Genomic DNA, 27645 nt, shown 5'->3' on the forward strand with positions numbered 1-27645 from the left:
GTTTGTGTGAAAAGTCAAGATTAAGAAAAACGATCATTTCTTCCACTACCGTTTGTCAACAAAGGTCTTGATGCAATTAATTTGGCTAACATCCTCCATCACAAAAAAACGTCAACAACAAAATTCTCTTATATTTCAAAGACAAAGCCATACCAATTTTTTCATAATCCTATACTTCATTCATGGGATCCAAAATTTTCTATTATAAAAGGCTATTGCAGAACCTCGAGATTGAGGACTTCAAGGCTAAACCATCTGACTGTTCTTGCAAAAACTCTCCTTCTGGTCACGTCGTTACGGGAGATTTAACCATCATCGAAAACGAATCTCTGCGTAATATCCTTTCTAAAGGTCCCAAGTACCGTGAACCACGCTCCATAAATTGGAATTATAACTTTAAAGTTCTTATTGATGCCGTGGAGGACTATGCAAGAAAATGGATAAAAAGAGAACAAGAAGACATTGAGTCTCTGTCAGAGTGGTTAAAGGCCGTGAGGTCTTTAATTATTTTGAAATGAATGAAAGTTTTAAGAAGGTCAATGAGTGCAAAAGCTACATCAGTTTTCAAAGACCCCGATGTAGGAAAAACATTGTCCACTATACATGACACTTATGTTGTCGTACCAGCAGACAAAGCCCAAAACAACATTGTTTTTGTCTGCAAAACGTTTTACATAAAATGTTTATCATCAGAGGTAGATGTAGAAAATAATAGCAGTGATAAGACCTATACTGCTACCACACTTTCCATAGAAAAGATTGTGGAAAATCATAAATCTGTGCTATCCTCTTTTGGTCTCTCTCAAGACTTTTAACTTCTATACTCACAACTGTCAAAGAGGGTCTGCAGTCCTACCACAACACTTGTCACTCCCGTAGTGGTATTAATTCAATGTGGATCCTGAAAAATTCGAAGATCTTTGGGAGACAATCAGTTCAAGACTATTATCTGAATAGAATAGCATTAAAACCTACGATTTTTCAAAACTGTATACTTCCATTCCCGATACTCAGTTAAAATCCCGACTTAAAAACATAATACATCGTTTTTTTTTCTTCCAAAACAAGATGGTACACCTAGATACAAATATACAGTTCTTGTACAGACTCCCCATACTTTGTAAGAAATAATTCCAAATCATCTCCCAAACATACAGAGAAAGACGTTTACAAAATGCTGGAATTTTTAATCGACAACATATTTGTCCATTGTGGTGGACATGTTTTTCAACAAACGGTCGACATTCCAATGGGAACAAATTGTGCTCCTTTTCTTGCTGACCTATTCCTTCACTCTTATGAGGCTGACTTGATCGGTCAGCACTCTTATGAAGCTGATTTGATCCGAAAGAAAGAATATTTTTGGGCTAGATCCTTTGAACTCAGTTTCCGCTATATAGATGACGTATTATTTTTAAACAATCCTAATTTCGGGGATTTGATACATCACATCTACCTAAAAGAACTTGAGATAAAGGATACTACAGACACAGTGAAGTCAACATCAAATCTTGACCTACACTTAGAAATCCATGGTAAAGGAAAACTATTGACCAAACTTTACGACAAACGTGCTGACTTTTCATTCAGAATTGTCAACTTTCCTTTCATCTGTGGCAACATCCCTTCAGCACCTGCGTATGGAGTGTTCATATCACAACTCGTACGTTATGCCAGGGCTTGCCTAGACTACGAAGACTTTTTGTATCGCGCTGGAACTCTAAAAAATAGGCTTCTGAAACAGGGTTATGTTGCTACAAGATTGAAGAAGTCATCATGAACTCGTGGATCGTTATGGTGTATCCATCAGCACTATGAAAACTGATTTATTCAACGTGTCATGGTTTTCCTTTCCTCGTTTGTCTACCCCGGACTTGACTTTTTATGAGCAACTCGGCGGGTGTTTCTAGAAAAGCAGAGGACGCTTACCCTACCGGTGCATCTGGTCCATGCTCCCAGTTTTTAGTGGAGTCCGAGTTGCTCATTTACTTTTGTTACTTTGTACGTATGATTTTAGTTACTTTATGTTCTTTGTTGTATATGTCTGTTTTCCATGTCCGGTCTTTGTCCCTGGATTGCATTCTTTGATTACCGCTACAACCTTGGTTCCCTTGATTACTCTTTGCAATTATTTGTTCTCAAATCACTAATGAAATATATTTGATGCATTTTCAATGTGACGAAAGTTAGCAAACAAATAAGGTTTTATAATCCTCTACATAATTCTTTTATGAATCTGTACTTAAAAAGTTTGTACAATAGTTTCATTATTAATTTTCAATTCTCTTCTTGACAATTGAAATACTATTGACATTCAGATGCAAGCTTAACGTCTTTGTTTAAAAAAGAAATAGTTTCTAGAAATGTTTGGGGAAAAAATTCTCTTGAAAGAGTAATATTAAACTTAGATGATAACCTACACTATTTAAGATTCAATTCTTATGCAACAATACTGCGAATGTTATACATGTCTAATGAATTACGCCATACTGAGTGGCTAATATGAATGGGTAATTGTTATGAACCTTCTGTTGAAAAAAAAATTTCATATTTCATAAGGAACAAGTCGTAAGCAGAAAAGACTTAACATTTACTGTAATATGCAGATAAGGTAATATATATCTTATTATAATAATTGAATAAGACACTGTTTGATAACCAATGGTATTTTTTAAAAGGCCGTACATTTTTAAATATACATTAATATTCAAAAAATATTATAAGGTAGTACATGAGTAATATATGGCATTTATATATATGGCAATAGCATACAAATTATACCAATGGCTTGTTGTCGATGTATAATTCAGTTTCGTGGGAATTGCAGATATACTTGATTTCCATTACGTAATCAAATGGCGTTTATGTAACATTAAGTCATTTTCAAAGGAGTTGTTCAGAGTAAAAAAATCATCTTTTTGCATGAATGTCGCCCATACGACATACATCAAGTATGAAACCAAATGCTGATATAAATAACCCAAAACTAATTAATATCTAATATAGAAATGTATTGCATTTTTTTTCTAATTTGATGCCATTATGAGATATTTTGGAGTATTCAAAATGTGACTTTGCGTGCATGATTTTTTTTTTCGAAAATCTTCATTTGGAGATATCTTTATTTCACATATCTTTTTTTTTAAATTTTAGCCCATAAATGTTATTGTAGATAGATGATGCATTGAAATAACCATGTATTTAATCCTTTACTAGTTTTGTCAATATTTGCATGAAATTTAGTATATGTTAATTCTACAGCACTTTCTGTATTTTTTTTCAACTTATACAGTTTATAATCTATTCGATTCACAGACATGCGAAGTCAGAGACCAACGCGAAGTTAACGTTTTGGATCTGAATTGACACTCCTCTACCGAAAGTTGTATAATTCGTTTCGCCAAGTAATAACCTCATGAAAGAAACATAACTCTTTTATTTTGAAATAGGACAAGGAACATGAAAAAAACATGCCAGGTGACCTAACTCGTCCTAATGTTATGGCAAAACAAAATCATTGAATATACAAAAGACATTGTTGACCCTGCCCTCCACTTTCCCCACAAGGAAAAAAAACATTGTACTTTCTGTTTTTGTTTGTGGGTGTCTTGATTTGGTTTTAGTATAATCATCACTATTGCTTTCTACTTGTTCTAACTAAATTTTGAAAGAAAATTTACATAAAATGCAAAATCGCTCAAGCCAAATACGATCATTATGAAAGTATCTTTCATTAATGGCAAACTTTTATATAATTCAGATCTTTACATGTGCATGTATGCAATATTAAACTTTAAACTGTTTGTCGATTAGTTTGATTTTGTCGAAAATTTGACAGAGCAAAATGTATCCGGGTCAGTTTTCAGAGTTAGGAAAATATCCTAATACATTATCAGAAAACCTTAAATATATATTTCTAAATAATATGATCAAACAAAAATGTTTTATAATAAATTTCACTAGGCAAACAGCTATTTACCGGTCAAAGTAATCAAGGGAACCAAGGTTATAGCGGTAATCAAAAGAATGTAATCCAGGGACAAAGACCAGACATGGAAAACAGACATACACAACAAAGAACATAAAGTAACTAAAATCATACATACAAAGTAACAAAAGTAAATGAGCAACTCGGACTCCACTAAAAACTGGGAGCATGGACCAGGTGCACCGGTAGGGTAAGTGTCCTCTGCTTTTCTAGAAATACCCGCCGAGTTGCTCATAAAAAGTCAAGTCTGGGGTAGACAAACGAGGAAAGGAAAACTATTACCCATTGAATAAATCAGTTTTCATGGTGCAGATGGATACACCATAACGATCCACGAGTTCATGATGACGACCATAAAACTTCTGGAGTGACGACTTCAATCTTGTAGCAACATAACCCTGTTCCAGAAGCCTATTTGTTAGAGTTCTAGCGCGATACAAAACGTCTGCGTAGTTTCGGCAAGCTCTGGCATAACGTATGAGTTGTGATATGAACACTCCATACGCAGGAGCTGAAGGGATGTTGCCACAGATAAAAGGAAAGTTGACAATTCTGAATGAAAGTCATCACGTTTGTCGTAAAGTTTGGTCAATAGTTTTCCTTTACCATGGATTTCTAAGTGTAGGTCAAGATATGAGGCTGACTTGGGTAGATACGATGTATCAAATCCCCGAAATTAGGATTGTTTAAAGATAACACGTCATCTATATAGCGTAAACTGAGATTGAAGTATCTAGCCAAACAATATTCTTTCTTTCACATCAGATCAGCTATAAAGTCAGCCCCATAAGAGTGAAGGAATATGTCAGCTAGTAAAGGAGCACATTTGGTTCCCATTGGAATGCCGACCGTTTGTTGAAAAACACGTCCACCACACTGGACAAACATGTTCTTGATTAAAAATTTCAGCATTTTGTAAACATCTTCCTCTGTATATTTGGAAGATGATTTGGAATTATTTCTTACAAAGTATGAGGAATCTCTACCAAAGTATCAATTTGCATCACTGCAAGCTACAGGATTGTATGAAAAAAAAACAAACTAGAACGTGTTGCTTTAACATGTGATTAACACTGTCAACAACAGAAAAAAGCATAGACTGGAATATAAAGCAAATTGTTTTGACATGCAATTTTTAGTAATTGGACACTTGTTTCGGATCGACAAAACGTTACATATTACCTCTGATTAATTCATTAAAATACCAAAAGAAACTTTTATACAAGGTATAGGACATAAGTCTACATTTCATCAGTGTAAATACCTTTCATTGACTTGGATGTCTCGTTTAAAGTATCTTAGTCAGGTTAAGATTAGTTTTTCTGGTTGAATAGTTGGTTTTTAAAAATGATAAACTATTCCGTGTTTGTATTGTGGACTATACATTGGATACATTGGACACATGTATTTACTTTTCATAGTCGCTTTATCAAAAGGTCAAAGAACTATTTAGTCAAAGGGAATCAGTGTACTCAAGTATATGACGCCTTCAGTTTAATTTTAGAGGTTGATTTCAGTTGCATAGCGTGCAGTTCCACTCACCAACGTTGGTGTAACCAAATAAATTTTACTATCGAAAAGACAAAACACAATTTAATCAGAGTAAATGAGAAGAGAGACGAACTGCGAATGATAAGATATCTTAAATTTGAAGATATTTAAGTTGCAGTCCTCTTACGAATCATGCAAATTCTGAAATATGTGATACACCTTTTTATTTTTGTCATTAAGTTGTTTTTAGGGTCTATATAATGAAATGTAGTACCATTCATTCTAATCTGTCTGCTCTTAGGACATAATCCACCTTGAAATTGTAATAGTTTCTACTGCATTTTGGTGTCATTTACTGAGTTATCTCCCTTAATTTTGAATTCTACAGTTCATTCTACTGTACAATTTTTATCTCATAAGAGCACTGGTTATGTGAAAAGCGACATTTTAATATCTGTAAACGATAACATTTTAAATAAAATATCAGAAAAAAATGTCGGCTTTCCAAACATGAATCACATTTTGCATGATTCTTATATGGAGTGCTACTTGAAAAAAATTCAATATTTACGCAGAAACACAAATCTATTTTTGTATTTACTGTCTGCTTGAACGGTTCTAGGCCTCCTTTATAATAATAAGAAGTGACAGACGTTATATTTATTGATGACGGTACGAATAAATTCCCAATTGTCCGAAACGTCACACCCATATTCAATTCATATATTATGGTTAAACATTTACGATAAAAACATGTAAAGGTTACTTTGTTTGAGTTTTACTCTCGTTACTAACAGAGTACTTTATATATACCAAAGTTCGTGTCATCTTTAAGTGATGTGACGCCTAATTGGCATGATAAAATAAGTGGCTATTACAGGATATTAATGGCTTTGATTAATAGGGATAGTCCAACTTTGGTGGTAGAAAAAATTGAAACTAGACACTCTGCTTTTGTATTCATAGAATATGAATAAATTTTAACCATTTCAATTTTACCCTTATTAAGTAACGTCCGTAATTGTCTTTATTCCATTTAATCGCTTATTTCTTCCTTTTTTAAAGGTAAGTATTAGTTACGTTTTATTCAACATGATTGTTAAACAAACTAGTAAATTTATATACTTTTGACGCTTTCTATAAATAAAAAAGGTAAGGGTCAGGAATATCCGCCTGAGAGATAAACATTTTTAAGTTAGAATCTGAAAAAGGGAATTTAAGAAGTACAAAAAATCCGACCATATTTTATACAAAAATACCAAAATTAAATAACGCATGTCCATATTTTGTTGTATTAAAAAAAACGCTGGCTAGTATGGCTCCTGACTCAAACGTCGTTTATTTTAGAATTAGACAATTAAAATACGTACGAGTAAGTAACTTTTTTTGAGTCGTTAATTTTTCAAAATACAATACCTATGGTGCCCTTTTCAATTCAAATACAATAAATGTTGTCTATAAACAAGTATATTACTATTTACATCAAAACCTTATGTTGCCCTTTATTTTCATTGACATTGATTAGGAAAATATTGTGGAACGTGCGAATCGATACCATCAAAATTTGCAAGAGGCAATCACATTGACAACAATTTGACTGCGAAACAAGAAAACAACAAAAAAATGTGCAGTCCGCATTTTGCTAGCTTTGAAGTACAAAAATTATCATGAACTTTTTAATCAAGATGAAGATAACAAAATATAATATCAAAAGTGTGCCACTTATATCGACACATTAGTATAGACAACGGTCTAATTACGGTAATGACATTCTTATAACTAAACCCGAATTATGAAGTGTTGCGATTGATAAACTATTTGGAGAAGCATAATTATTTTCAAAGTTTAATGTTTAGAGCTTGAAATGTCAGTGATTGCTGTTGTCCTGTGTTTATTGTTAGTTGTGTCATGCTTTGTTTATTCATTTTTTTATATTCGACCCAGACCTCATTCTGAATTTTATCGCTTGTATCTTGTTGTTTACATTTGCTAGGGGAAGAAGAAGGTTGGGACCCATGAAACAAGTTTAAACGCGCCATATGTTTCGCGTCCGTCCTAAATCAGGAACATTTGGACTTTTTTAATCTTGTATGATTTTCATTTTTGATATGCTTAGGGTAAAGTGTTTTGACTGTATAACCCATACGTTATTTAATTTTGTAAAAAAAAAGACAATTAAAACTTAGCCAATTACTGTTTTAAATATAGAAAACCATAAAGTTCAATTCTGATCGATGCACTGCCGAAATGTATGACTTTGTGGAGATAACGAAATTAAGGTTGCAAGAAACTTGGAAGGACTATCCGCTTAGGCGAACAAATTTGAACAAAATTGTGCCCATATTTTCTCCGGATTTCATTCAGGGTTTATGGAAAATTGAATTGAACGCTCGGTTATTCAAGGTGACATTCAACATAAGATATGAAGACAGTTAGTAAACTTAATGAAAAAATAATAATTACTATCATAGTAAAAGTAACAATGTATGTTCCTGTATTGTAGATTATCACCGTATTAACCGACATTATCTCATTGACAACTTTAATTTTAAGAAGAGAGATATTTATTTATAATTAAGCTATAAGGTTAAAGATGATTAAAGCGCTTCCTGTTTAAACATATGAACGAGTAAGCCTGTCTAATGTAAAACAATAAAACAACTTTACAACAATCAGTATATATGAGATAGTAGAGTAATGAAATAGAGAAATATAGAAAAACGGAAACCTACAAGAGAATACAAGAGGTAAGTAAGGATAAATTCTAGCAAGTATATTTGTGTTATTCGATACATGTTTACAAAATTCATTATATATCATTACATTAAAAGTATTCTAGAACGTTTAGTTTTTCTTATGGTTAATTGAAGATAAGTTAGATAGTTGCATGATATGTCAATATTTCAACAAGTCATCAATAATTTGTAATTGAGTTATCATTTAGTGTAGAAAATGTATCAAAATATGTGATATCTGGTCATATGTTCTTTGTTAGTATGGTACTTTTCATGGTATCAGTGGTAAATATTAAATGATTGCGATATGGTATAAGTTGTATGTCCTCATCTTTAAACTTGATGCTGAAATCATCTGAGATACTAGTTGCAGATAATAGGATTGTCGTAGAGTTTGATTGGTTAAATATTCGCGAAATTATTTTATGTATCTAGGTCGGTATTTAAAACATCTTGAATGATATGATAAATGGCTCTTGAGTAATCAAAAGATTCTATGTCTATGAACAATAAATACTATCAACTTTACATGATTATTTAATTTGCTTCTCTTTAAAGTTAAAGAAGATCATGGTAAAGTATTATGTAATATTGAATAAAACAAAGATTCTTTTCACATTTTCTGGTAATTTTACAAAATTCAAGCAATAGATCAATGGTGTATATCCTAGGCTTGTTTCTCAATAATATATGAACTAAATGTAATTCCATATGTCACTAAGTCTGAAATAAAGGAACAACGTTGGTTCCCTTGATTACTCTCTCATACACATGAGCATTTTCAATGTATTTTTATGAGCATTTTTTTGAGTTTTGATAAGGTTATTTAAGTATTAATCTTGAATTTCCAAGAAATCCCCCCATTAAGAAGGTTTTAATTTTGCATAAGTAAAACACACAATTTTGCAAATAGTTGAATTCATTGTGGTTAAAATAATTTTTGATGTTCATTGACTACAAAAAGGTGGCAGGTGGACAGCAGTATATATATATATATATATATATATATATATATATATATATGTGTGTGTGTGTGTGTGTGTGTGTGTGTGTGTGTGTGTGTGTGTGAAAGAGAGAGAGTGGGGGGACATGTCCTTTGTTGGTCTACTAAAATAGTGAACGTTTCTTAAAACTATACATGTTTCATTTCTTTTGCTTTATGATATCTTTATATGTCGTTTATTTATAATGTAATTGAAATCAAGATTAAAGATGTATTTCTAATTGTGTAACATTCAACTCTTGATGAATAACTTCATCCTGACACATGGTTTGTTATAAGCTTATGTACAATATGTATCCGTATATCTTAACTATGTTTTTAATTTCACTAGAAGCAAAAACAAAACTGAAAATTGAAATTACATTTAAGTGCACAATATATATCTACTCCATGAGACGTGGGTACTTCTGAGACCTTAAAAGTAATAAGATTTTTGTACTGATAATGAATTATTTTTTAAAAATTAATATCATATCATCAAAATACAAAAACAAAAAATACCAATCATATATATTGCGAATTTTGATATGCTGTGCACATTTTTCAAATGTCAATAAACCTTCTGTGTGTGTGTGTGTGTTCGATTGTAATGAGAAGATAAGCTTGGTTTAAAACCAATACCCATTGTAAAAGCGTCCAATACGGAATGTATATGAGTTGTACAAATTGAATTATTTTTTGGGGGTATATTGTTTAATCTCTTTTTGATCAAGATACGTATTGGTGTTGTTTGTTAATTTAATGACGATGTTAGCTTAATTGTTTCCCCTTTTGAATTTCCTCGATATTCGTTGTAAAGGTCAGTTAAAATTAGCGAACAGCCTTGCTTACAATTTATAATATTGTGTACGAAATGTGTCATTGTTGGACGTTTAATACAAATATTTCGTAATAAGACTAATTAGCGGGAATACCATTAAAAATCTTTGTCAACCTCGGTAATGTGCAAATAAAGACATTGTATTACTAATTCATTGGGCACACAGATAGCTCTTTTTCCCGTCCGTGATTAGATTTTGGAACAATTTGGAATCAAATATACGTAATCTTCCAACCATTTCTAGATTCAAAAAAGCAAATCGATTTGAAATATATAATAATCCTCCTTATTATTTCACAGGTTGTACATTATATAACATTCTACACACGAAATTTAGACATAGGTGTAGTGCCCTGAATGTTGAATGCATATCTATTCCGTGTGAATGATTCGGGTTGTGTCTGCGGCTGGGTGGTTGAAGATGTCATACATTACCTTTTGGAATGCCCATTATATTTAGAGAAGCGAGAACAATCGAAAACTAATACTGCCTTTTTACCAGAATTAACAATCGAAACTTTGCTTTTTGGAAATGAAACATTATCTGATGATTTAAACAAAGATATATTTAAATCAGTACAATTATTCATCAAACAATCAAAGCGTTTTGACATAGGATGATCACAGTAAGCAATTTTAACTTCATCCTGTTAATATTTCCCATATTTTTCTCTTTTATACTCTTTTAGTTCAGATAACTATTGCCACATATGTTGAAATGACAAGTTCATCACATATGATAACATATATACTGTTCTTGATTAAGGTTTGTCACAATTAGTTGTTTACATTGTATATTATGTTTTATTGTTGATGTATGTTCACAAAATATTTGTAATTGATTATGTGGAAAGGACCTTTATCAGTTGGTATAACTTATGTCCAATCCAATTGCCTGTAAATTTTAGCAATAAAATACGTTTAAACTAAGAGACAGCAAATCAAAACATTTCCGTTTAGCACTCGGATTCTTATCACATTTTTGTGGCTATTTTGTATCAAGAACCTGCAAGTGTTATCACGCTGAATAATAAAATGGAACAAGTTTTCGTTTAATACACAGTATGTCTATAGTTGTTTAAAAACCTTTGTGAAAACTGCCCACAACATCTCATCTGAAAGTAACACAATGATGACGCTGTAGAGACATTAATATCACTTTCTAATTAAGCACATCTAGGAAATAAAGTTGTTGGCGAATCAAACGTTATGTAAATGTTTTTGAAATTGAGATCGATTATCTAATGGCAACTTGGAATGTGCTACAACTATTATTGATAACTTAACTAAGCTCAATAGGAAAATCAATCGGTTGATTCCAGAATACTAAGAAACCAAGAGAGATTAGATCGATTTTCACAATTAAATTCTAAATAACCTGGCTCAGGTAGAATATCTGAATTTAGTGAATAATAATTTTAAGCGTTTAATTGTTGTTGACCTGTAAGTTATAGTTCTGAAGTTTATAAACTGTAAATTGTTTTTACTGAGAAAATGTCACACATATACAATGTAAAGTCGCGGCTTAAGTTGTAATTGAAATGCAATAGATGTATCAGTTATCAACAAACTCTACCACAGCGAAAGGAAGTTGATAGTGTCAATACTTGTGAAATCTGAAAAAAAATAATCTGTTTTGCAGGAGAACAAATAGTGAGTAAAGATGGGAGTCCTGTTGACAATCGGCAGAATTCTTTGTGTTATCATCAATATCATATTTTTCGTGAGTATTGACTTTTTATATCAGTGGTTCCATCATTAGCTTCGATCTGTAGTAACCTTAACGCTTTGACTTAAGATTGACTTCATCTTATAATTTGATATATGGATTTTCATATTTCTTTTCAGCTAAGACGTTAAATGATTATACCTAAAACATTCAATTAAGGAAAAGTAAGCCACCAAAATTAAATTTGCTTTTAAGATTATTGAGTCTTTATTCTGTTTCATATGATAAAGATTATATCAGAATATTTTCAAGAGTTTTCTGACAATTAGAGAATTTTTTCTGGATATTCATCTGACTTGCTTGTGTATTCTTAAATGGGCCTCTTTTTAAATGCTTCGGTCAGAGCAATGATATTCCTCTTACTTACATTTCCAGAGAACATGCTCTCAGTAATAAATTTAAATTTAAAAGGGCATTCAGAAAAAAACATGGAATTTTTTCCTTTTGTCTTTTATGTATAAACGTTAGGAATTCATTTAAGAGGGAATCCATGCAAAAAACAGGCAGTGAACATGACACATACTTTGTTTTCAAAAGATAATCATCCATTTCATATAACAAATGCATCCTTTCTGAAAGTTGAATGTTGGTTCTTGATTAACTACAAGAGTTAAAGAGAGAAAAACTACATAGAAAGCATTGGGATTCATTGCAAAAATAAGGTTACTTTTAGTGTTTTGAAACATTTGGTTACTTTGTTAGGGAACTTTTGCCCATTTGCTTTTGTTACTTCGTAGGTGTGATTTTAGTTACTTCATATTCTTTGTTGTGTATGTGTCTTTTCCATGTCTGGTCTTTGTCCATGGATTGCGTTCTTTTGATCACCACTATAATCTTGGTTCCCTTGAATACTCTTTAAAATCCTTTTGCGAGCCATCCATTGTCTTTAAAAACATCTTTTTTGCTATTTGACATAAATATGATATAAACAACAATTCAGTGGGATAAAACTAATTTACCATGTGCCAACCATATCATATGATCTGCCTGAATTTGACATGAACAGCCTCGAAAGATATTATAAAAAGAAACGTGTTGCTTTGTACCACTTTTTTATTATTTACTGATTGCAATAATACGTTTTGTCATAAAAAGAATATTCGTTTATACCAGTTTCCAGCACCATTATCTACTGCAAATTTAATCTTACTTAGTGAGGTAAGTATATTTTCATGGTCTGAAGATGACTGAACCCAGACAAAAAATGTACGAGCTTTTAAAACATAACTTCCTTAGATGAATTCTCAAAGTATCGCTTTCGTAAAAAAATAATTTCTGACGGAATAGGGAGGTTTGAGAGTTGTATCCTTTTCTTTTCTTTCCGACACAGCTACGTTTTATTATATATTTGATGAATTAAGTAAACTAGTAACTATTAAGAAAGTTACAAAGGTGTTGATGTCTTTTTAGGATTTCAAGGCTAAGCCACCTGACTGTTCTTGCAAAACCCTCCATTCAAATATGGTCCTTTCGGTCTTGTCGTTACGAGCGATTTAAGCATCATCGAAAAAAAAACAAATCTATCCATAAGGTCCTTTCGAAAGGCCCAGGTACCTTAAACCACGCTCCATAGATTGGAATTATAACTTTTAAGTTCTTATGGATGCCGTGGAGGACTAGTAAGAAAATGGATTAAACGAGAACAAGAAGACATTGATTCTCTGTCAGAGTGGGTAAAGACTGTGGTGTCTTTAATTATAAAAGCGGTAGGGTCAATGAATGCAAATGCTTTATCAGTTTTCAAAGATCCCTATGTAGCAAAAACATTGTCTATTATACATGACAAGTCGAAACAGCAGACAAAGCCCTAAACAACATTGTTTTTGTCTGCAAAACGTATTACCTACAATGTTTATTCTCAGAGGTAGACATGGAATATAATAGCAGTGATAAGACCTATACTACCAGTACACTCTCCAAAGAAGAGATAGTGAAAAACCATAAATCTGTGCTATCCTCTTTTGGCCTCTCTATCAAAGACTATTATTGGGATTTACAATCTATGTACTGGATTCCTAAATTTGTGCATCGTTATGATGTATCCATCTGCACCACGAAAACTGATCTACTCAACGGGTCATAGTTTTCCTTTCCTCGTTTGTCTACCCCGATTGACTTTTTATGAGCGACTCGGCGGGTGTTTCTTGAAAAGCAGAGGACGCTTACCCTACCGGTGCACCTGGTCCATGCTCCAAGTTTTTAGTGGAGTCCGAGTTGCTCATTTGCTTTTGTTACTTTGTATGTATGAGTTTAGTTACTTCATGTTCTTTGTTGTGTATGTCTGTTTTCCATGTCTGGTCTTTGTCCCTGGATTACATTCTTTTGATTACCGCAATAACCTGGGTTCCCTTCATTATTCTTTCCACAAGAATCCACACAAACAACGCTACATAGCTGGATCTGCCAAATGTACAACCAAACTTTTTCAACACGTTTTACGTTTATACTCAAAACAGTAAAAGAGTCTTACCACAACACTTGCTAATCCCGTAGTGCTATTTATTTAAATGTGTATCTTGAAAAATCAAAGGATCTTCTGAAAACCCTCATTTTAAGATTATTATCAGAATATAATAGCATTAAAGCTATGATTTTTCAACTCTTAATTATGCTATGCCCATGCTCAGTAAAAATCCCGACTCTAAAAAAGACATTGTTGTTACTTTAAAAAAGACGGTACACCTAGATACAAATATGTAGTTCTACGTAAAGATTCCTCATACTAAGTAAAAAAAATAGTTTCAAATCATCTTCCAAATATACCGATGAAGATGTTTTTTTAAAATGCTGGAACTCTTTATCGACATCATTATTGTCCAGTGTGGTGGACGCGTTTTTCAACAAACGGTCGGCATTCCAATTGGAACAAATTGTGCTCCTCTACTCGCTGACCTGTTCCTTCACTCTTATGAGGCTGACTCTATAGCTGTAGTTGATCTGATCCGAAAGAAATAACATCGTTTAGCTAGATCTTTGAATCTTAGTTTTTGTTATATAGATGACGTATTATCGTTTAATAATCCTAGTTTCGGGGATTATATACAACGCATCTACCCCAAAAAACTTGCGACACTATGAAGTCAGCCTCATATCTTGACCTACAATTTGAGATCGATGATACAGAAAAACTATTGATCAAACTATAAGACAAACATGATGACTTTTCATTCCGTATTGTCAACTTTCCTACCATATGTGGTGTTATCCCTGCGTATGGAGTTCTCGTATCATAACTCATACGTTATGCCATAGCTTGCCGTAACTACGCAGACTTTTTTTCTTACAAATATGCTCCTGGAACAGGGTAACATGTATGTTGCTGCACGATTGAAGTCATCAACTAAAGAAGTTATATGGTCATCATCATGAACTCATGGTTTTTGACGGTGTATTCATCTGCACCCTGAAAACTGTTTTGTTCAACGTGTCATAGTTTCCCATTCCTCTTTCGTCTACCTCGGACTTGACACTTTATGAACAACTCGGCGGGTGCTTCGAGAGAAGCAAATGACGCTTACACTACCGGTATACCTTGTCCATATTTCTAAATTTTTAGTAGAGTCCGAGTTGCTCATTTGCTTTTGTTACTTTGTTTTTTAGAATCTGGATTCCCATGCTCACTCTTTGTCAATTTGCTCTCTTCAGTCAAATAAATGTTCAGGTGTAGATACATTATAGAAAAGCGCTTCTTTTGAATATACAAAAAGAAAGAAAATAAAGTATAAAAACACATTGTAACAAAAATACAGTACATATAGACCAAAGAAATAATAAATACCATAGGCACATAGGATGATTTACATGTGAAAGCTTCTATCAAAATGCAGCCCCAAACTTGTGTTGATGACCCTATGCGTTTATCAATAATATGTCTTAAAAGACTAAAATTTAATTATCCATAAAAACTGCATCCTTATATTTAATTTTTCACAATGTTCACCTGTCTTATTTGACAATACTTTTGCTCTCCATTGGAAGGCTCTTATGACACGTTTGACTGTAAAAGCAATACGTCTTTGTCTACAATAAAGACGACCATACACCATTTTGTATTGAAAATTTCCAATGGAACTTACTTGTTGTAAATGTCTTCTTTTATTATTTTTTTTCAGATTATTGGACTTGTGTTATTTGTGGTGGGAATGATTGTTAAGTTTGGTGAAAGCCTTATTAGTAGTTATTATCAACCAATTATTGACTCACTTGAGAAATCATTAAGTAGCGCCGGCTTTGGAAGTGTTACTCTTGACTTCAAACTGTCCGATCTGGTAGGCGGTATGACGCTTGCATTTATACTCACAGGACTTTTCCTGTTAATAATTACCATATTTGGTATGGGAGGAGCATGCTGCAAAGTGAAATGTATGCTAATTGGCTACGTTGTAATGGTTTCGCTTGTACTAATTGGACAAATAATATTCATAATAATATTTTACGCAAAACAAGAACTTGTAAGTATACTGTTGAATTTACTGTAGTGACAAACCATATAGATTTCTATACTTCAGAAAGATTCCAACTTTGACCGCGCTTCCAGTTTTGCTTAAAAACAAATGTATATAGAAATAAAAAAACATACAATGCAAAACATAAACAAAACGAAGTAATAGAAATACAATGTACAGTACACATTGTTTGCGTTCCTTGCACAATTTGTTCAGTTACAGGAATGATCTCAAAACAGATTCCTGATACCCTAGAAGTAGTAACTGGGATTAGCTTGTCAAAAATGATTTTTTATTCCGATAAATATTGTTGTAAATGCATATCATGACTATCCTCATGAAGTGATTCTTTCATATAATCGAAACAATTCTTTTAACATTTGCATGTCATTGCTAAACATTCATACTCACATCCTAAACATGACAACTCACTAGTATTGCTTTACTGCTCGTAATTTATGTTGGCAATTATTTTTGTAGTTATATTTAACCTTTTTATTTGCTCTTAAGGTCACGGACAAAATTAAAGAAAATTTGAAGAACGGAATTCAATCAGATTTCCAAGGTTTGAACGGAACAAATGTCGTGTCATTGGGATGGAACTTTGTCAACCAGAAGGTAATGTTAAGGTTCAATTACAGGTTTTTTTCTGCAGTCATAATCAGTTTGTGTTGTAGGGGTGTGGAATGTAAGTGTGAAATTTATAATATGTAACTAATTTTGAATTTTAATAATGTTTCGAATAATTGCATTATGTTTGTATAAGAACAGAAGCAGCGAAAAAGGATAAAAATAAGCGAAAATGAAAACCAACACCGAGAAAACCAGAACGAAAAACACGAAGACCAAGAAGTGCATTAGATATGTTTAAATGTTATAAGGTTTCACTGCGATAAATTTCAAATATGTGTGTAATGGATTAAAGGCGTAACCTTACAAATGTACTTGTAGTAATATATCACACAAATTAAAAAACAACTAACCATCCGCATTAAGATGAGTAAATAAAGCATAACACGCAAATTTTCCACAAAAACATCAGCATTTCTGAATAATTTTCTTTTTAAACTCGACCCGTGCATGTAGGTCCGGGTGTCAAAAGAATAGGCCTGCAGCGGCGCTAAGCTTGTCGTAAAAGGCGACTCAATAGTGCTCAGAAACCTAGCCGGGGGCTAGGCGCTCTACCCACAGAGCAACTGGGATGTGTGCCCCAGGTGGTGGAATGGGGTACCCCTGGCGTGTTACATTCTCGGTTTGTCATGCTATAATACGGAAAACCTGACCACCAACGATGGTGGTGCACCGTGTTGGGAAAGAGGTCACGTTCCTAGTATGTTAAAGAACCTACTGTGGTAATCGATAGGAGTAGGAATCTTTGCGCTCCGCCACAGGAGACTAAAATTGCCCGACCCTACCCATCCCTCCCCTTTTTCTATTGGCAATCAAAATTTGTCGACCTTATTATCTTGTGTCCCATCCCATTTTCATTTCATCATTTCGAGTTCATTTTATTATCCATTTCTTGTTCATTGTCTGAATATAGCTGAACTATTGCTGCTCGGACGTTAAACCCCAACAATCAATCTTTTTTTATCCCTACATCTTCAGGTGGAATGTTGTGGCATCGACAGTTACAATGATTTTACAGGTGCATCTCAGTGGATTACAAACTACGGAGGCATTCCTTTACAGACCCCTTTGAGTTGTTGTAAGGAGTTGCCATCTTCAACTGATTACTCATGTGCTACCTCTCCAACGACGTCGAACAATTACTTGAATACAGTGAGTATATCTTGTATTAATATCGGTCAGGTGAGAGCCGAAACGCTACCGAGAAAAAAAATTACCACCTTTTTAGTGGTTTGGTTCGATCGAATATTGCGCCGAAATGTCTTTGTTCGAAAATGACCGGCAATTATAAGGAATTATGGATAAGACTGATAACATCATTTTCGGTAACAGTCTTTAGACTTTTTAAGCCATATCTATCTTGAAAATAGCTATGGTTCGATTTGTTTTTAATCTCGAATCTGACGAATGTTTGAAGTCATTACTACAGACGTTTTGTAATTGTCTTCATGAACCTGTGAATTGTTACGGTGTATCAATTTTGCAACATGAGACCGATATGTTCACCGTGTCATAGTTTTTCTTTCCTCTTTCGTCTACCCAGGACTTGATATTTTGTGAGCAATTTGGTGGGTGTTTCTGGTGGAGCAGAGGGCGCTTACACTACTGGGCAGCTGGTCCATGCTCCCAGTTTTACTTTTTACTTTATTTGCCTTTTTTGTTTGTACGTGTAAATTTGGTTACTTCATGTTTGTTGGTGTGTGCGTCTGTGTTTCACTGTCCAGTCTTTGTACATGCATTTCAAACGAAATGGGGGGTTAAATAAAGGTTTTACAGCGCGCTACACCTCTCTCTTCCATTGCAGCATAAATTTACCTGTGGCAATTAAATAGCATATGCATGCTATTGTGTCATTATGGGTAAATTGGCGGTCACGTCAGCGCAAAGTAAAAATTAGAGTTGCCTTGGCACTATTTTTTAAACTCATGAGTTTATGGGACAAAACGGATATTGACACCTTTTTAGGATATAAGTATTGCGTTCTTTTCGGGAACATATTACAGGTCAATTTCCTATTAGTTTGCATCAATCAATGATTCATTCACACAAGGAAAAAAAACGTTTTTTGATGGCTGATTTAACCTATTAAACAATTGTCTTTACTAGTTGTCGTATGGACAATTCTTATTTTCTTTGCTTCAGATTTGTTTCCAATTTTATTTGATTTATGAGCTAATCCGATTTTTCTTAAATCCATGCCAAAAGCAAGTTTTATCCGAATATTATGTTACACTGACATTAATCTTACATTTTGATACAGAGTTGTTTTGACAAGTTGTGGAATGAAGTTGTTGGTAATGCAGCAATCACAGCCACAGTACTAGCCATAGGCGCCGCTCTTCAGGTCAGAGATAATTTAAAATACAATTTGGGTGAAAGTTCAAGAGGGGTACATTTAGTGTCAGTTCATAAAATTTCAGTAAAATACAAGCGTTATAAGACTCGAAACAGACAAGGACCTTGTCGAAGATTGTTTTGTTTGTTGGTGTTTAACGCCCGTGTAGCAATATTTCAGCTATATTCAGGCAATGAACATGAAGTAGATAATAAAAAGATCATAAAATGATGATGAAATAAGAATGGGACACAAAGATAATAGGGTCGACAAATTTTGATTGACACTGGAAATAGGGAGAGGTGGATAGGGTCGGGCAATTTAGTAGCCTTCTGTGGCGGAGCCCTAAGGATCTTACTCCGGAAGAATGCCACAGTAGAGTTTTTTAACGTGCAAGGAACATGGCATCGTTCTCAACACGGTGCACCACTATGGTTTGCAGTCAGGTTTTCCGTATTTTAGCCTGACAACCCCAGCATTTAAGACATCAGGGGTACCCCATTCCACCACTTGGGGCACACATCCCAGTTTTTTATTCTTATTATCTACACAGTCTATTTAGCTATTATATATTCATATGGGCATTTTGTATGCGTAAATTGTTTAAATTCTACTTCTAACACAACGCGTTCCATTAATACCTGGATTGAACCTGATTGGTATTCCGAGTCGTGCACTTGCTGTGAATTTTGATTTTTTTTTCTTCAGTTGTTGCTGATAATTATAGAATTTGCTTTGTTCATGGACGTAAGGAAAAATCAAATAGCAGCTAAGGGATAACTGGTGAGTTTTATTTTCAGTAATCAAATGTTAGTTTAATCGCGCAATACCGATAGGGAAGTATGAAACAGAGGTAAGTCTTTAGTGAATATCTAAAATAATCTGAGAATCAATTCAAAAAGTCGTGTCGGCTGTAGCTTATGCATCCTGGTGACAGACATTTACTGTCATATAATGCAAGAAGCTACAAAATTGTTTATTTTGAAACAGGGCTTAAGATTATGTAAATTATCTGCATTTCTACAGATTTCATTTATCATACTTATCAACATGTGAAATAATAAATTTCAAAATACCCCGATGTAGCAAAAACATTGTTTACTATACATGACAAATATGTTGTCGTACTAGCAGACAAAGCCCAAGACAACATTGTTTTTGTCTGCAAAACGTTTTATATCCAATGTTTATTATCAGCAGTAGACGTAGAAAATAATAGCAGTGACAAAACCTATACTGCAACCACTCTCTCCAAAGAAGAGATTATGGAAAACCATAAATCTGTGCTATCCTCTTTTGGTCTCTCTACCAGGGACGATGATTTTGATTTACCGTCTATGTACTGGATTCCTAAACTTCACACGAATCCATACAAACAACGTTTAATAGCTGGATCTGCAAAATGTACCACCAAACCTCTTTCAAAACTTTTAACTTCTATACTCACAATGTCAAAGAGGGTCTGCAGTCCTACCACAACACTTGTTACTCCCGTAGTGGTAATAATTCAATGTGGATCCTGAAAAATTCGAAAGATCTTTTAGAGACAATCAGTTCAAGACTATTATCTGAATATAATAGCATTAAACCTATGATTTTTCAACACTATATACTTCTATTCCCCATACTCAGTGAAAATCCCAACTTAAAAACATTATACATCGTTGTTTTTCCAAAAAACGATGGTACACATAGATACAAATATATAGTTCTTGGTAGAGATTCTTCATACTTTGTAACAAATAATTCCAAATCATCTTCCAAATATACAGAGGAAGATGTTTACAAAATGCTGGATTTTTAATCGACAACATATTTGTGCTGTGTGGTGGACGTGTTTTTCAACAAACGGTCGGCATTCAAATGGGAACAAATTGTGCTCCTTTACTTGCTGACCTATACCTTTACTCTTATGAGGCTGACTTAATAGCTGATCTGATCAGAAAGAAAGAATATCGTTTGGCTAGATCCTTCAATCTCAGTTTCCGCTACATAGATGACGTATGATCCTTAAACAATCCTAATTTCGGGGATTTGATACATCGCATCTACCCAAAATAATTTGAGATAAAGGATACTACAGACACTGTGAAGTCAGACTCATATCTTGACCTACACTTAAAAATCGATGGTAAAGGAAAACTATCGACCAAACTTTACGACAAACGTGATGACTTTTCATTCAGAATTGTCAACTTTCCTTTCATCTGTGGCAACATCCCTTCAGCTCATGCGTATGGAGTGTTCATATCACAACTCATACGTTATGCCAGAGCTTGCCGAAACTACGCAGACTTTTTACATCGCGCTAGAACTCCAACAAATAGGCTTCTGGAACAGGGTTATGTTGCTACAAGATTGAAGTCATCACTACAGAAGTTTTATGGTTGTCATCATGAACTCGTGGATCGTTATGGGGTATCCATCAGCACCATGAAAACTGATTTATTCAACGGGTCATAGTTTTCCTTTCCTCGTTTGTCTACCCCGGACTGGACTTTATATGAGCAACTCGGCGGGTGTTTCTAGAAAAGCAGAGGACGCTTACCCTACCGGTGCACCTTGTCTCCCAGTTTTAGTGGAGTCCGAGTTGCTAATTTACTTTTGTTACTTTGTATGTATGATTTTAGTTACTTAATGTTCTTTGTTGTGTATGTCTGTTTTACATGTCTGGTCTTTGTCCGTGGATTACATTCTTTTGATTACCGCTATAACCTTGGTTCCCTTGATTACTCTTAAACACCGAGACTTCATTCTTTGTATTGCAAATAATATAACCTCTCCATAATGGATTTGGCTTTAAGATTTCAAAATTAGATAAATGTATGTACCTCGATGACAAGTAAATCGCGGTAACAAATATTGGCTTGACTTTCCTATTCACAAATAATGAATTTTGCTCCAGTAAAATTTATTTTACCTTGGTCAAATAAAATCTCGGGTAATTAATGTATTCAATTTATCGAGGTAAAATTATTTTTATTGAAATGGATATATTTAATTGTGAGTACGATGACCTAACATGCCCGTCTTTGAATACATAATTCAGGATAAACATTTGAAAGGCAACAAATGTACATGAAATATTAATATTATGTATTATGTGGTCGCTATTTATTCACATTTTTTTTGTATTACAGGAATCTTTAACCAAATCACTTTGATCTGTGATACTTATGGACGAGAGGCAATCATTGTAGTTGTTGGAGAAAAATTGACATATTTTTACATCTATTTTGAATGATATTTTTCTTATATTCATTTCATCACTTTCTTAATTTTGGCATCAATTTAAAAAAAATATCGAGGTATATCTGGAATAACTTATGTTGAAATTTTCTTTGTGAATTAACTGGGTAGCAATTTTGAATCCTTGTAACAACAGTTTCCCACAAGAGAAATAAATTTCATCTTTGTAATTGTGAAGGTGTTCTTAAGACACCTTACAAAAGGGATACAGATTATTAAGAAAATTCAGGCTTTGCCAAATTCAATAAGAGTATTGCAAAGTAGCACATTCTATTGCAGCTTATAATTTGGCGTTAAACCGTGATAGACGAACATTCTATCACACGCCACCTATATTTTGATTATGTTCATAATTAATTTACTCTTGCTGGTTTCGATACAAAACACTCTGAACACGAGTTTGATTGTACCCCATGGCTGTTTGTAACTTTGAACTGTACCTCATTAAGCAAAACTTATGACTTTCTTGTAACTTTGAATTATACTTCAATTAGTACAACTTATGACTGTCTTGTGACTTTGAATTATACTTCAGTTACCAGAACTTATGGTTGTCTTGTAACTTTGAATTGTATTTCAGTTCGCAGAACTTATGACTGTATTGTAACTTTGGATTGTACTTCAGTGAGCAGTATCTTATGGCTGTGTTGTGTCTTTGTCTATCCGACATAAGTCTGCTGGCAGACTAGTAATTTTATATGATTGCAAATCTGATTATTGTAATTTATGTCGACTTGTTATTCATTGATTTTTCAATAAATATTTAAATTGATGCATACTACATGTACATGAAAGAAGCTGTTTTTTACTCTACCATCCATTGTCATAGAATGCTTAGCTAAGAGGAAATGGGACAAAAACCATATGCAAAGTTAACTGATACTTGCAGCTATACCATATACAAAACAAATTTCTGCTTTCATATGTTGGATGTATTTAAAAGAAACATTAAGTTTTAGTATAAGCAATTAGTAAATTTAAAACATTTGATAATTTCAAAATGTGATGAAAAAATTCATAATACATAACATGAATGGCTAGAATTAATATATATATCTGTATATACAATTAAAAAAAAAGTAACTGCAAACAGTAAACAATTGTGCATTGCTCTTTCTCCCATTTTTATGCGAATGCTATTTTGTTACAAGCAAGGAAATTTCTTATAAATACATTGTGTTTTACGTCAATGATATTGTGTGATGATTCGTTATCTTGGGGTATATTTTTGTCGATATATATCAAAAGAGTAAAAAACATATACTATTAAAATAACTTTTTTACTCCAGATTTAATAATACAGGTAAACTGATGAAAACCTTAAGAAAGTAGTTGATGCATTTTAGTGATGACTTCAATCTTGTAACAACATAACCCTGTTCAGGAGGTCTAATTGTAAGAAGTCCAGCACGGTACAAGACATCCGGGTAGTTACGACAAGCTCTGGCATAACGTATAGTTGTGATATAAAAACTCCATATGCAGATGCTGAAGGGATATTGCAACAGATTAAAGGGAAGTTGACCATACGGAATGAGAAGTCATCGGGTTTATCATGTATTTTTTTGTAATGAGTTCTCCTTTTCCACCTATCTGTATGTGTAGGTCAAGATATCTTGACCAAGTAATAAGTGTCTGTATTTAGGTGTACTTCCTTTTCTGAAGAAACAATGATGTGTAATATTTTAAAGTCGGTGGTTCAACCGAGTACGGGAAATAGTAGTATAAAGGGTTGAAAAAGCATAGGTCTTGATGCTCCTGTGTTCTGATGATATTCTAGCATGAAAGGTTCACTAAGCGGACCTTTTATACTCTGCTTAGGCTTCTGGAACAGGGTTATGTTGCTACCAGATTGAAGCATCACTACAGTTATCATGGATCGTTACAGTGTACCCATCTGCACCATAAGAGCCGATTTATCTACCGTGTCATAGTTTTCCTTTTCTGTTTCGTCTACCCAAACTTTGATATTTTATGAGCAACTCTGCGGTTGTTTTTAGAAATGCAGTGGACGCTTACACTGCAGGAGCATCCGGTCTATGCTTCCTGTTTTGATGACATCCAAGTGTGATTTTGTTTCTTTGTAGGTGTTTTTTTGGTTATTACATGCTCTTTGTTGTATGTCTGGTCTTTTTTCATGCGTGGTCCTTATCCTTGGGTGTTATTCGTTCGGTTTGTTCTCGGATCTTGGTTCCTTTGATTTCTTTTTGGTTTCATGTTTAAGAAAGAAAACTGATGTCTACTTCAATGTAGAAAAGTTTAAAAATTGGTAAATGGGAAAGACGTACTTATGAGTCTCTAAATATCAGCGGAAAGTTGTCTCCTTTGATTCATGCCGATGTTCTCTTGTGCTCTACTTTATTCCATTGAACGTTTGAAAGATCTCAAAAAAAAGTGTCGTAGAACCATTGTGACCTATACCTGTGCCGAAAAATGCCACATAAATCAAAATAATAAAAATGATAAAAACAGTTATCTAACTGTTCATTATGCATTCAAGTTGAAAGAGTAATCAAGGGAACCAAGATTCTAACAGGAATCAAAAGAATGTAATCCAGGGACAGAGACCAGATAGGAAAAGCAAACAAATACAACAAAGAACATAAAATAACCAAATTAGTACGTACAAACCAACTAAAGTAAATGAGCAAACGAGAATCCATTTAAAACTGGAGTATGGACCAGGTGCACTGATAGGGTAAGCGCTAATGCTTTCTGCATCGTCATAGGATAATCGGTCGGACTTATAGGTGACAGTAGAGAAAAACAAACATCCTTTGTCATCCTTTGTCGAGCTGAATATCACATATTAACATTTCTTAATGAAGTGTATTGAACAAAATCGACCCAACACCCACATGTACACATGCGGATCTGTCTCACCATAGAAAGAGTAATCAAGGGAACCAAGATTATAGCGGTAATCAAAAGAATGTAATCCAGGGACAAAGACCAGACATGTAAAACAGACATACACAACAAAGAACATTAAGTAACTAAAATCATACATACAAAGTAACAAAAGTAAATGAGCAACTCGGACTCCATTAAACACTGGGAGCATGGACCAGGTGCACCGGTAAGGTAAGCGTCCTCTGCTTTTCTAGAAACACCCGCCGAGTGGCTCATAAAAAGTCCAGTCCGGGGTAGATAAACGAGGAAAGGAAACTTTGAGCCGTTGAATAAATCAGTTGATGGATACACCATAACGATCCACGAGTTCATGATGACGACCATAAAACTTCTGTAGTGATGACTTCAATCTTGTAGCAACATAATCCTGTTCCAGAAGCCTATTTGTTAGAATTCTAGCGCGATACAAAAAGTCTGCGTAGTTTCGACAAGCTCTGGCATAACGTATGATTTGTGATATGAACACTCCATATGCAGGAGCCGAAGGGATGTTACCACAGATGAAAGGAAAGTTGACAATTCTGAATGAAAAGTCATCACATTTGTCGTAAAGTTTGGTCAATAGTTTTCCTTTACCATCGATTTCTAAGTGTAGGTCAAGATATGAGGCTGACTTCACTGTGTCTGTAGTATCCTTTATCTCAAATTCTAATGGGTAGATGCGATGTATCAAATCCCCGAAATTAGGATTGTTTAAAGATCATACGTCATCTATATAACGGAAACTGAGATCAAAGGATCTGGCCAAATGATATTCTTTCTTTCTGATCAGATCAGCTATTAAGTCAGCCTCATAAGAGTAAAGGTATAGGTCAGCAAGTAAAGGAGCACAATTTGTTCCCATTTGAATGCCGACCGTTTGTTGAAAAACACGTCCACCACACTGGACAAATATGTTGTCGATTAAAAATTCCAGCATTTTGCAAACATCTTCCTCTGTATATTTGGAAGATGATTTGGAATTATTTGTTACAAAGTATGAGGAATCTCTACCAAGAATTATATATTTGTATCTAGGTGTACCATCGTTTTTTGGAAAAAACAACGATGTATAATGTTTTTAAGTCGGGATTTTAACTGAGTATGGGGAATATAAGTATACAGTGTTGAAAAATCATAGGTTTTAATGCTCTTATATTCAAATAACTGTCTTGAACTGATTGTCTCTAAAAGATCTTTCGAATTTTTCAGGATCCACTTTGAATTAATACCACTACGGGTATTAAAAAATAGTTTTTTTTTCGTATACTTGATCTTATATTGAATCAACATTCTCTGCTTTCATAGAAAAAACTACGTGTTTTTGCTAGATCTAGGACATAAAGCATTTATAAGAAACAAACGACAATAGAACTAGACGATAATCAATAGAATGAAGAATGAGAATGCTAAGGATTTCTATTTTGAATTTTACAATCCTGTTCACAAAACCAATATAATCAATTTTAGTATATTACATATTTTTAATAAATGCATATGGGGAAGTTGCAAGGATTGATAACTCATTCTTCTTTGCACACCTTTGGCTGATTACACTGAATATATTGTTATAATGTCCACTATAAAAATACAGGTATTTTTATTAGATATTTAGATTAATTGAAGTCGAGTGACCACTTGTATAAAAAGGTTCTTTTGGCGAAAGATTGATTGATTGATTGTTGGGGTTTAACACCCGAGCAGCAATATTTCAGTTATATTCAGGCGATGAACATAAATTGGATGATACAATGAACATGAATGATGATGAAATAAAACAAGTGATGGGACAAAAGAATAATAAGGCCTACAAACTTTGATTGGCACTAGAAAAAGGGGATGGGTAGGGTCGGACAATTTAGCCTCCTGTGGTTGAGCCCTATGGTTCGTACTTCGGGAGAATACCACAGTAGGTTTTTTAACGTGCGAGGAACGTGGCCAACACGGTGCACCACTATGGTTGGCGGTCAGGTTTTCCGTATTATAGCCTGACAACCCCAGCATGTAACACACCATGGATACCCTATTCCACCACCTGGGGCACACAACCCAGTAGCTCTGTAGGCAGAGCGCCCTAGCCCCTGGCTGAGGTTCTTAGCACTATTTAGTCGCCTTCTACGACAAGCTTAGCGCTGCTGCGGGCCTATTCTTTTGACTCTCAAACCTGCACGGGTCTTCTGGCGAAAGACATATAAATGCAGAAAAATCTTAGTAGAAAACGGCAGGTCGAACAACATCTTAAGAGACGTGCGATTAATTGAAGGTTTTTGGGAACGTGACAACTTACCCAACACAATATCGTTCACTGGCGAGTCTTTTGCTGAAATG

The 27645-nt window shown here is 33.9% G+C and overlaps 1 protein-coding gene across 5 annotated transcripts in view; it reads left to right on the forward strand.

Annotated features, from left to right (window-relative positions):
* Positions 1-23197, forward strand: part of LOC148616313 (uncharacterized) — a 31385-nt gene extending 8188 nt beyond the window's left edge. For 3 of the 5 annotated variants that reach the window (XM_088583220.1, XM_088583221.1, XM_088583222.1), the window contains exons 2-8: positions 11680-11760; positions 15879-16217; positions 16722-16829; positions 17820-17993; positions 19102-19185; positions 19885-19959; positions 22317-23197. In XM_088583220.1, coding sequence (XP_088439346.1) covers positions 11701-11760; positions 15879-16217; positions 16722-16829; positions 17820-17993; positions 19102-19185; positions 19885-19956 — 837 coding nt within the window. In that variant the 5' untranslated portion in view covers positions 11680-11700 and the 3' untranslated portion in view covers positions 19957-19959; positions 22317-23197. Of the gene's footprint in view, positions 1-7987; positions 8227-11418; positions 11481-11679; positions 11761-15878; positions 16218-16721; positions 16830-17819; positions 17994-19101; positions 19186-19884; positions 19960-22316 lie in introns of those variants that run through there. The other 2 variants (XM_088583224.1, XM_088583223.1) reach the window with 2 other exon arrangements.
* Positions 23198-27645: the final 4448 nt, after the last annotated feature.

The sequence above is a fragment of the Perna viridis genome, chromosome 5 (genome assembly GCF_037379345.1).
Source record: "Perna viridis isolate PV_CMFRI_1.1 ecotype Kerala chromosome 5, ASM3737934v1, whole genome shotgun sequence".
In the NCBI taxonomy this organism is placed as follows: Eukaryota; Metazoa; Mollusca; class Bivalvia; order Mytilida; family Mytilidae; genus Perna; species Perna viridis.